Source organism: Protomyctophum parallelum (genome assembly GCF_964188405.1).
Source record: "Protomyctophum parallelum genome assembly, chromosome: 15".
NCBI classification, from domain to species: Eukaryota; Metazoa; Chordata; class Actinopteri; order Myctophiformes; family Myctophidae; genus Protomyctophum; species Protomyctophum parallelum.
This window is the reverse complement of record NC_139710.1, coordinates 22,431,409-22,444,239: the sequence shown is the minus strand read 5'-3', so window position 1 is coordinate 22,444,239 and position 12,831 is coordinate 22,431,409. Positions and strand designations below refer to the sequence as shown.

Sequence of the window (12,831 nt, the reverse complement as noted above, 5' to 3'; positions counted from 1 at the left end):
GTGTTAGTGTGTTGATGATAGTTAATTAGTTGAGCAAATATGAATCAGTACCGATTCACACAAGCTAGAGGGTCTGCAGTGGTGTCCCTTAATTCCCTTGTAGTCAGTATTTCCATTTGTTACAAAAAATTACAAAAATGACAGTTGTGAACCAGCATTCAGTCAGGCGTCTGAAAAATTGCAATCTGCTTTGACCTGAGACGGTACAGTCTCAGGTCTGTAAAACGTGCACTGAACACGGATCAAAATATCAACTACATTCTTTACCTTGTTATGACATTCATTATGTCTCAGTGACCATCAGTTCAAACTTTGACAGTATTAAATCAAACATACCGACCATGGCGCTGACCTCCCCAGCCATGAGCACCGGCACCGTTTCATTGTAGAGGGTGACATCTATGATGCCCTTACGAATCGTCTCGCCCACCTTGGCCCCCAGTAGCATTGACCCGAGGGTCTCAAAGATGGACGCCAGGATGCAGGCCTGCTTCAGCGTGACCACGCCAGAGCCTACTGCTGTTCCGAACGAGTTCGCCACATCATTAGCTCCCACCGAAAATGCTAGTATGAAGGCAATGATGAAGCCAAGGATGACCATCCACAGATACGGCGACAGATCCACAGCCATGTTGATTTGATTTCGAGGTCAAAGCTAATTCCACAAAAGAATAAGAAAATACACCCAGCTAAGCTGAGGTGCTCTGTGCGTTTGGCAAACAGAGTTAATTGTCCGTAACTCGCTCCTTTTCTTCGTCCCCTGGTTGTGAACAGTCTGAGGGGAGAAGCACTAGCGCTAACTAAGTGTTTGGAGCTCAGTCCAATGAGTGGAGACCAGTGCTGGTGGGTGCAGGGGGCATTCCATAGCTTAGTTCCGACCGAGACAGTCCGTCTGCACGTTCCTTCACCTGCCGGGGAAACCAGAGGAAAAACAAACTGATCAGTGTCATACAAAGTCACCATTAAACTTTTCTTTCTGCCAAAAGAAATATGTAAAGGTTAGACATGAAATACAAAAGAACTGGACAAGGAAGACTGACCGAATGAGAACATACCGTGAGACAACTCAGATAAATAATTATTAAACTATTCAGAGGCATGATGTTTAAATACAGCTAAATATCGTCTTGAGAGATTTTAGATAGCCTCATGTTGCGATATGACATTACTGTAGTCTTTTCCTGGTTTTAAAGGCTGCAATACAGTAAAGTGAAATCATTTTGGAAACTATCCGACGTCGCAGCAGCACTGATGAATTCAAACATCTTGCTGTGTAAATATTTTGTATGAGAAAAACAATAGTTTCTGTCCTCCCCACAATATTGTCACAATACTGATATATCATATTTGATTTAGCCCATTTTAACCTCCATGTTGTAGTCTAGTCGAGGGTTTGATGAAAACAGAGAGCCCTCCAGAGAGGACAGCTCAGATAGCCACAATAGTAAATCAGCGTCTGCACTTCAAATAAATCAAATCCGACTCTTGGGCAGGTTAATCTGACTCTTAGGAAGGTTTTTTCTGTCAACACTGAGACTATAAAGAGACCTGTTATACTCTGAGTAAGACGTGAACTATGCATCTGACATCAGAGTCAACCACAACCGCCCACACCGCACACACAAAGGGGCAGCTCACATCTCCACGAGACCAGATCGCATTTTTGTCCCTGTCAAATAGCATCCAATATGTGTAATACTACAGACATTTAAAGGGACACCATCACACATTTTACAATTATTTACTTTTGAGATTTCAAGTAAAATACAGTAAGTACATAATTGCGGGCACATCCCCCAGCAAATCCCGTCGCCGATCAGGGCTCGACGCTTAGCATTTTTCCAAGTAGCATGTGTGCGCCTAAGTTGAAAAATCTAGTAGCACACAAATTATTTTAGGAGCACGATGAAAAATGATGTATTTTTAAGGGGCGCCCTCCTATATACAGCCTTTGTCCCCACACATCTCAAAATGAGCCATTGACAATCAACAGAGAAATTACGTCAAAATTCTGCTAAATATGACATAAATTAAACGCCATTGACATTTAAGGGAAAATGTATGAAAATATATGTAAACGAGCAAATCAGCTAACCAATCACAGGCAACAGGCATTCTGATTGGCCAGTATGAGATGATATCTGATGATGTATGATGACAAGAGCGCCCCTCACTTAACATGGGTGTGATTTTTCTTTAATGAAGTGATATGAGGTAGGGGTGGAAAATAATATGTCAAAATATTATATCACTATCTTTTCAGCAATTATCACAGAATAGTGATATTCATCATGATATCATTGTTATGTTTGTTTTCATATAATCTATATAATCAATTTGTTTTATGCTAATACTTTGTAGATAGATCGATAGTAGCTCTGTTCCATACCTCTAATACGTGCAACACATTAGAGCTTTGGACCAGAGCTAGATAGAATATGTTGCTCATGGATGGATAGACAGGCTATCCGTTTTTATCCTGCTGTTCTGTCATGTTAGTGTGACATTCAGACAGTGCAGAGGCTGCTCGATGGTGAATTAGTATTGTAACATTCTCCTTGGCTTTGACTGACTGACTGATATTAATACGGTAATCCAGCCAGTTCGGTCATTCGCATTATCATTTATGCTGGGCACACGCTTTTGTAAGCAAACGCTAAGCAAGGGTTGTTTTTGATAAACATCAATCCGTCCACTCCATGTATGTGTGTGCGTGCGTGCGTGCACGGCTGTTTCACCCGCGTTTGGTTAAAAGTAAGTTACGTTTGAACTTTGAACATTACAAACAAACTTTGCAAATAACGTTTCGGGGTCCAAGCAATTCCCTCTGAATCTGTGCTATCATGCTAATGCTATCCTGCTGAGTTCGCTCCGTCTTCGCTGCTGACAGTCAGCAAGCAGTGACAGGGAAGAGAACAGAGCAGCAACACCACAGTGAGGGGAAGGGCGGTGGGAGCAAAGGGGACAGATCTTCAAATGAACACCGCATTGAGCCTCGACAAGTTGTTAGCTTGTAGCTCTGCTCTTTTTGGCGAACGACACCGCCGTTCAGAAATATAAATTTAGGTATAGAACCACGACTATAGAATGTGCACTTGCTGTAGACAGAGACTTGTCTTTATCACGATTGAATGGTCAAATCCTGTAGTCGCACCTGTGCTACAAATCTAATTTTACAAGTCGCACGGTGATATTTTTGTCGCAAATGAGAGTACCTAGTCGCACTGTCGAGCCCTGTCGCCGATATAAGAAGACCCTCCCCCCCTCATCCCAGAAAATGGCAATGGCAAAAAAATTCTGTCTGATGGCACCACTATTACACTTTTGATATGCATTTTAGTTGATTGTGGATGGTTAACTTGATAGTCTATAGAAACAACATTTACTATACAATCAATATTGACAGAGAGAAATATCCATACCTATGTATGTTTGTCCTACAATTCCCATGAACGCTTGCGCTGAAAAGGCATCAGCCTGGCATGCTTAACTGCGGCAGCCATTACATACAGCCTGATTCATATTCTGAAGTCAAGGTCACAACTCAGCCATAAACACAGCGGACAAGCATAAGGTTACAGACACCGTTTTCACACTCACAGATAAAGATTCCAGTGACATCAATGGAGTGGTTTTCAGCACAACCTCTGTGCTGCGTCAAAAAACACAGAAGACTGGCTGGCTGGAATGGAACATAAGACTTAAAACAATTGTAAAGATAATGTGGAAAATTGTAATGTGTCCCTTTAAGCAAGCAATATCAACCAACAATCTTATGTCTGAGGTTAAACCGTATTTAACCTGAACTGATGATGGAGAAAGAGCACAGATAGTGGTCGCAGATGGAGGACACAGTATAGGCCTACTAATCCATCATGTTTCTACTGGCTACCTTGGAAGTACAAGTTTGCAGGGTGCTTTTCTCTGGCAAAAAAAGTGCCTTGATTAAAGTTAACACTGCATTGCAGTAAATAGAAAAATACAAACCCAGCAGTGATGGTTTCTATAGGCCTACTGCTACACTGGCTGAACAGTTCACAGAAATCACATAGGCCTACTGTATGCCACAAGACACATGTTTGCTCCAAGATTATGATTTTTTTAAATTGAACCCAATTTGGACAACACTTTTGTCTAATACTCATTTTGACGGCATTACCCAACATTACTAGCCACGACATTGCTACAGATAGCACAGATACCACAGATAGTTTGTGGTGATTTAGTTGCGATTACCTTAATTATCTGATTATTATTATCTGATTATCTCCACTTCCATCCCGAGTAGAATCCTTTCAATGGTCACATTGAGATATGAAGCAATAGGCAAATAATTATGAGATCAGGCCTATACAGCATTCAACTAGATGGATTTCTGTTTTGTTGCATTTTACATAGCAAGTTACCAGCTCACACATCACATCACCACATGTTGAGCTTATACATCTGCTATATTAGGTACACAAACCTGGCTATCAGCCCCAAAGACATGTTCAAAACGGCTTGTTAGCGTAACTAGCAATAATACAGTACACTTGCATGCTAGGGTCTAGGCTGTTGACACTTGTAGCCTTATAAACAGACCTTAAAAAACCTGCAGTCACAAACCCTGACTTGGGTCTACAAAGCTATTTACCTCTTCTTATGCCAATGTTATCCAAGTCAATTAACCGAGGGTCAATGGCTCCACATTGTTTTTTTGTTGTACGGTAAGCCTATTGTTAATGGGGGAAGTATTATATAAACTGCTTGGAAACCGGACTAACACATTCTCTGGGCATTAACCAACTGCATGCTCTGCATCACGTGAGAAGAGAACCAGTTCCTTTGTAACCAGCCTCTGGCCAATCTAGTTCCATCTCCCGCCGATACAGAAGAACCATCTGGAACACTTGAGGTCACATACTCTCTAACCCCTGTGCTTTTGGCTTATTGCCAACCATAATAACCAGATGCATGTTGAAGCCAGCTAAAATATTTGGTGCAGAAGAGATCCAAGTAGCCAGAACACAACCAAGCACCTTGCCTCTAAAGTAGTTTCTCTGATGTTTCTATTCAATGTAAAACATATTTTATTTAAGTTTCTATTTGACAAATACAAAGAAATAAACACAAATCAGTTCTGTCACTAATTTCAAATGGAACTCGATCAATTTGTTTACATTTTTACACTCTCATAGCTAAATGATCTTAGGGAGTTTGTGGCCTAATGTATATCAAACTTGGGCCCTTGAAATGAAAATGGTTGAGAATCACTGGTGTACAATTTCCCTAAATAGGAAAGAAACTAAACATGGCAGCCGCAGCTGACAGCAGGACTATTATAAACTGAGAAAGGTCACACAAAGCCACTCCAAGCTGTGCACATTAAACTGTATTTGTAGCAACGTGTCACGACTGGAGCCTCTGCATTGTTCAGTGGTTACTGGTCAGTCAGTTATCCCTCACCACTGTGACCTGCTTCAGATGGGATTCACACAGGCTCATTTTGACACACACCATTGACGTCACAGTCAGAAAGGATGAGTATGTCTCAATTAACTTCGGAATGTCCCCCAATATCCAATGAAGGTACATTATACAACTTATTGCGAACGCAGTGAGCCACTTACTATGACAGCAAGGGCTGAATGTCTGTGTGTCTGTCCCGCTGTTACACCACCCGCCCGCCACCAGAGGGCGCAGCTGTAGCACACACACACACACACAGGGCGCAGCTGTAGCACACACACACACACACACACACACACACACACACAGGGCGCAGCTGTAGCACACACACACACACACACACACACACACACACACACACACAACCACACACACACGAGCTGCGTTCGCTTCCCGCGTTTGCGCGTCTTACTTGTATATTGAGAGTGAAATCGGAGGGGAAAAATGTAAGATGATGAAAAATATTCCAGTATATATATTATATTTCAGAAATGACTGAGGAATTTATTTGAAATTTTATGTACTCGTGAATCCGAAAAACACGCTGTGTGCAGGGACCTTCACTCTTATGTAATTGAAATTTGTGAGAAGCCTCTCTTTTATACTTTGGATAAACTTGTGATTGTGACTATAAACTTGAAGTTTAACACAAAGTGTACTGTAATCAAAATGTCCTTTAACAGCATAGTGCATCAAACTATTCCATAGGGCTACAGGCCAAAGACAGCCATTACAAAAGGAGTTTATAGAAGATCACTGGATCAGACAAGCACACATGAAAAACTCCTTCCCATGATACCCAGTGAAATATAAATCCTAAAATTGTCGTCCAAGTCAAGTTCACAGAAACACTTTTTGTGCCTTTGAACTGCTTACTTGACACCTCATACCCCCACTACACAAATAATGAATCCACTTTAAGCTTGCAATCGCTGCCAAGTTCATTACTAGGAAAATGGATAGGCTACTAGGTTTGAACCATGCCCTTTCCATGAGATGAGATTGCAGAAGACTTTCAAATAAATGCCAGGGGGCGTCCAGGTGGTGCAGTGGTAAAGTTCCTGTCCAGTGTCCACCACTGTGGGTTAAAAATAATTACCCACAGTTCATAGCGTTACCCTGGAACGAGGGGATCCTCCAAAAAGTCCAAACACCATTTAAGTATGCAAATTAGTCATGAATCTTGGTCAGAATGTCAACAATAATGCGTTATCGGCCCAGGCCGTAGCGTAACGGTCTGGGCACCGGACTGGTAATCCAGTCGCAGTGTGCCGCGGGTTCGACTCCCGGACCCGACACGGCCTTTACTGCATGTCATCCCCCCATCTCTCTCCCGTTTCCTGTCAGCCTACTGTCTGTCCCTTCAAAAATCAATAAAAGGCGTAAGCCGCAAAAAAATATCTTAAAAAAAAAAAAAAAAAAATGCGTTATCACTGTTCTAAAAAGGTAGACGGAATGGAAGATATATATCTATAAATGTGCCAAGTCTCTGTGTGTACATACGTATGTCTGTAATCCATGTAACACCACCACCACAGGGAGTGCCCTGGACAGGGTCCAAATTATATCTCCATATATGGAGCTGGCCTGTTCTGACATCACACTGACACAAAAGCCTTTGTGCAGGCTCTGGACAGGACCTAAATTAGATCTCCATATATGGAGATAGCCTGTTTCGACATCACAATGAGGTTCTGACATCGGCATAGACTCCATATTTGGGCATGCCTGAAAAATAGCTCCATATATGGGCATAAAAGGGACACAGACATAACTGAGTGGGGCATTCATTTCCAACAATATGCATATGAAAACATGTAGGTACATAAACTGTGTATTATGTACTTGTACGGAAATTATGCATATCAATTATATGCATGATTGAATATTTCTGTATTATTGGTTTGTCTCATGCTAAAATCCGCTGGCATATTTATTGTTTTTATTGTCAAACTAAGCTCTGGAAATGAGTTTGTTTTTGTTTTGTTTTGTTTGTAAGAAAGTTACTCTTCAAATAGGTAACCGTTAGGCATACTAAAGCCTCGGCTTCAGCCTACACATTTTCGGTGTCACCTCTGTATGTTTAAAGCACTGACTGTATGTAAATAAGGACAATAAGAGTTTTAAAATTGATGTAATGACGGACTCGTCTTCAAAGTGCTGTCCCATTCCTTATACTACAATGTGGAGCCCTTGCAGCTTCTCGCTCTCAAGCAATTACCAGCTGACTGAGGTGAGGGTGCGGGGGTTGAGGCCAGGGCATACATTGGAATTGGGCCATTGGCTCCAACATTGGAGCCAATCCAGAAAGTAGAGGTACTTGACACTGGTGATGTCACATGTATCAGAGTAAACGCATGTCGTCGTCCCCCCTTTCTTTTAACACAACTCCATCAAATAATGATGTGCTATTGTTAGGGGTGCACCGATGCATCGGCCGACAATCGGTAGGGGCCGATGTTTGCCTTGTTAACTGCCATTGGCGCATCGGTAAAAAACGTTACCTTAGACTGATGGCAGTGGCCGATGGACTGCTCTGCAGGCAAATCCGGTAATACACCCTTGTACGGAGATGTATAGAGCGGCTGCATGTCGCTCAGTGCAGTGATATTCCTCCTCCCCGCAGCCTCCCCCCCCCCCCCCCCACACACACACACACAGGCAGCAGGCGCACGACAGGACAAGACAACGAAACTTTCTTTTCTTTTCAGTTTACCAAACTATAATCCACAAGTTAGTGACGGTGTGGGGCAGGCGCTATAGTGAATACCCTTTGCGCCGCACGAGGTAATTAACACCAGGTGCAAACGATTCTGTCTTTGATTGTGTGATTAACAGATTATATAAAAAACTTTTTGGGCCAAATAACAAATACAATAATAACAAGTAGGCTACTCGTCCGTATAAGCGCCCATGGGCCGTTATTTGCAAACTTAGTCAGCCTCATTTATATTACCGTATATATATATATATATATATATATATATATATATATATATATATATATATACACACACACACACACACACAGCGTGTTGAGTTTGCAGCTCTCCTATTTTCTGCACGCCTCTCACCGTGGCCTCACCACCTCACAACAGCACTCAGCACATCCCCCAAAAAATAATTCGTGCCATACTCAGCCTATGCATGCACAACCGATCGTTTTAATTCAAAGTGGTATATATTCTGTGAAATGTTTATTGTCATCTGTTGTGAGCTTACTATTTTGAGTATTTTTGGTATGCACTCACAATTAATCCAAGCAGAGGTCCTCACAAGTATAGTTAAAACACCGCCACCACAGTCCTCAGCGCAATGGCCTGTTGCGCAAAAAGTTGAGATATAACTTGTGATTTACTCAGCCAATCCTCAACCGATTGTTATAATTCCAAATGGTCTATACCATAAAAAATTTGTATAAGTCATAGAGTCAGAGAAAGGAGAGAGATGGTAGGGTAAGCACTATGTCCTGTTAGCCATGCAGCCTATATTTCATGAGCTGTGGTGGCTTATATGACAGCCTTTTAAAATCTATATAATATTAGAATTTTACACAGCTGTGCTACCAGTCTGTTTGCACGAATCTGGGTCCAACCAATTAAGCAGCAGTAACTGCCTATAAACTCCCCTATTCTCAATATTAAATAAAGACTAAAGACTTTGCCTGCTATGTATGTTTATCATAACTAATTTTGCACTAAAAAACATGCTCGACAGACCGGTTCAAAAACAAATAACGGCCTACTGCAAAACGGCCTGGTTACTTATAAACGGCCGGGGTCCAAATCGATTTTGCATATTAAAACAGTTTAACTCCATAAAACGCGTTACCCGCTATTTAATCAAATATTCTATGCTGCCGAGATTGTTTTATTACCTTTAGAGCATACACTGAAGTATTTGCAGCTTTCAACGACGAAAATCATCAGTACCAGCGGCCATTACAATGCACTACAGGATCCGCCTCCATGAGGTATTGTAGTCCAAACAAACCCCAGAAGCCCTAGCAGCCCAGATGATGACTTGATTTCCGGTTTCGTCATCATAACGTGCCGGCCTCGTCATCAGGTCCCGGATAAATCTGCGGTTTCTTTTTAATTATTTTAAAACAGCAAATTAAACACATTAAACAAATGTCGGGTATAGTGTGCGGTGGAACACTGGTTTAAACAATTCGCGGCCGTCAAACTGTTAGCCCGGGCTACCAAAAATACGGCGACTATCGGCTAATTTTTTTTTTTAACATCGGTGTTGGCCAAGAATTTCCACATCGGTGCACCCCTAGTTATTGTTTTAACAAATTACTTGCATCTAAGTTTGAAATGGATCATTCATAATCTTAAAGAATCCACTTGTGTAACTTTGAAATGATGTAATAATGAAGCCAAAAGCATGATTTTACAAGAAAGAAAGAATGAAAGAAAGAACTGTAAATTCTACCTCATGGAAAGCCACCATTTTGGTTTGGCACTATATCAACAAGAAGCTTATATTTGTCATATTACAACGTTAATCTTTCGTGAAAGGGTGACCAACATACTATACCAAACTGGAAAGTCCTTCCATATATGGGCACTTTTATCCCTGATAAAACTACTTGTTTGAGTTGCCATAGACCAGACCTACTTATTAATCTGCCTGAAATGCCACTGCATCAGTGGTGTGAACTGCCGCGTCACGAGCAACAGTCTGCATTGGACATGCTGCTGCGCTTTCCACCCACTGATGGGGGGCCCCTGATGAACGATACAGAACATCATCATCTTTGTCAACCCCGATCCCAACTCCCCTCTCAAATTCCGCCTGCTCAGTTTCGTCACTGCCCAGTGCCCACCTCTTGTCAAGCAGACACATTCAGAAGTGGCAACATGCAGTCATTTGATGACTCATGAGACATGACATGATGATTTTGACAGCCGAGGCACACAGTAAAATCCTACAAATGTAAACAAATGGACCTTTAAGGTAAGGTTAAAATGTAACCCATGTATATGCACATATGCACACATTACACACACACACACACGTGTACACAGGCTGTGACTGCACACATAAAAAAACACGCTATCCAACTTAAGTCAGAGACAGGTAGTGCGATGCAAAAAGAACCAACAACGAAAGAACTGCAGAGGCAGCCAGACGGGAATACAAACGAGCTTGCCAGTCAGTTCTACTCACCTTGGTAGTGTGCCACCTCGCTCTCCAGGCAGAAGGTGGGAAGATGATGTGTGTGATGAGAGGAGAAACACACGCACGTCGCAAAGAAGGTTGGAAAACGGGAAAGATGGACACAGCAATAAAACGGGGACAAGCACGTGATTGACAGGAGACGAGATGAGGAGGGGAGTTAGGAGACCGCGGCAGAGTGAGAGAAGAGGGAGTGCGCAGCAAATGGTTTAGTGATAGCCAGAGGAATCAGCAGGTTGTGGTGGTGTTGTGTGTGTGTGAGAGAGAGCGAGAGAGCGAGAGCGAGAGCGAGAGCGAGAGCGAGAGAGAGAGAGAGAGAGAGAACACGCACACACTAGAGGGAGAGAGAGTGCAGCACAGCCATCAAAGTCTAGACTGCCTCTTAAAGAAAAGCAGTCCGCATCTGCATCACAGCACATGGCGGCCAATGACAAAGCGTCAGATGGCTGGGGTGTACCACTGACTGGTTGGCTGTGTGCAGGGAGGATGGGCATACAGGAGGGGTGGCAGCCAATAGCTGCCGAGGAAAATAGCCAAGGGATTGGGGGGGAAATCAGGCAGAGGTGTACCAGTGTCAGCGTTTGTGCGTATGTTACGCATCACAGCAAGAAAAGGCATGCAGTCAGACCAAGGGCATTCAGAACTTATTATTTCAGTGTGCAACTGCGTTGTAACACTTCAGAGTAGGAGTTATTGGTGGATAGATAACATAAGCACATTTGGAGAGCTTTACATGTTGATGCACCTGTTAAGCGCAACGCCAACAGAATAAGCGGAGAGTCCTTGGGGAAAGGTCCGGATTGCACAACCCTTTGTGATGCAAGGTTACTACGAGGCATTAAAACAGTGAAAATGGGCCCAGGCCGTAGCGTAACGGTCTGGGCACCGGACTGGTGATCCAGTCGCGGTGTGCCGCGGGTTCGACTCCCGGACCCGACACGGCCTTTACCGCATGTCATCCCCCCATCTCTCTCCCGTTTCCTGTCAGCCTACTTTCTATCCCTTAAAAAAAATCAATAAAGGCGTAAGCCGGGAAAAAAAAAAAAAAAAAAAAAAAAAAAAAACAGTGAAAATGTTGGGGTCAACCAATCATTTCCCATTATTGCCAACACACAGGACCGTTGCACATCCGTGCATTATCCATTACTTGGCTCGAGGCCAGCTCTTTAGTTTCTCCCTTTCTCTCTCAGTTACAATTGCCCCTCTTTCAAAGAGAACATGAACAGTGTGCCTTTATCCAGCTTGGTCTGAGCAGACAGACAGGCACTGACGGCGGCTCTCTCAACAACACAATGGAGTAGACGCTGTTATCTCTCAGCAAGCTCATCTCTGAGAAAATACACATGCGAGAGTGCAGGCTCTCTCTCTCTCCATTTCTCTTACAGCAGTTGTTCACATCTGCTTAACAACAGGCAACGGTGCTTTAGCCACGGGTAGAGGACTATGCTGCAGTATTATTGACTTGCTATAACACAGAATGAGCTTTTCCCAAATGAGTTGGATAAACAAAAAGGTAACATTAGAAAGAAAGTTTTTGATGCAAAACCACAGATGTGGTTAAACATTATGCATTTGCGTGCGTACGATGCAAAATTAAAATTAAAATAAATAAACTGGAACAGTCAACAGTATACCTCCCCCCCCCTCCAAAACGTATGGAAAGCTAACACCACATTCTACCTCACAAATTCCGCAAATTCTCGTGTCAGGTCTTAAGACAAACACACTTTTAACAATAACTCACTCATAGGTGCATTACGGAGGCTCACACTTGATTCTGAGAAGGGGGGGGGGGATTTGAAAATTCACAAATCACAATGGACAGAGGTCTCAGATTGCATTTGTTGAATGCCTGTGGCTTTCTCCTGTTTTCTTTCACTCTCTCGCCCTTTCGCCCCTCTCTCTCCCTGCCATGCCTGCAAAAAATCCTATCTGCGTCAACTGCACCTGCTGCTTCCAACTATTTTACACAGCAGGGGGGCACTGTCTCCTAGAACGAGTGCACACACACACACACACACACACACACACACACACACACACACACACACACACACACACACACACACACACACACACACACACACACACACACACACACACACACACACACACACACACACACACACACACACACACACACACACACACACACACACACACACACACACACACACACACACACACACACAC

The 12,831-nt window shown here is 42.9% G+C and overlaps 1 protein-coding gene across 3 annotated transcripts in view; it reads right to left on the bottom strand.

Moving 5' to 3' along the window:
* The window catches only part of slc20a2 (solute carrier family 20 member 2), a 58,160-nt gene that overhangs the window by 24,426 nt on the left and 20,903 nt on the right, over window positions 1-12,831 (bottom strand). For all 3 annotated transcript variants that reach the window (XM_083784573.1, XM_083784574.1, XM_083784572.1), the window contains exon 2: window positions 337-908. In XM_083784573.1, the coding sequence (XP_083640699.1) occupies window positions 337-631 (295 nt within the window). In that variant the 5' untranslated portion in view covers window positions 632-908. The remainder of the gene's footprint in view (window positions 1-336; window positions 909-12,831) is intronic.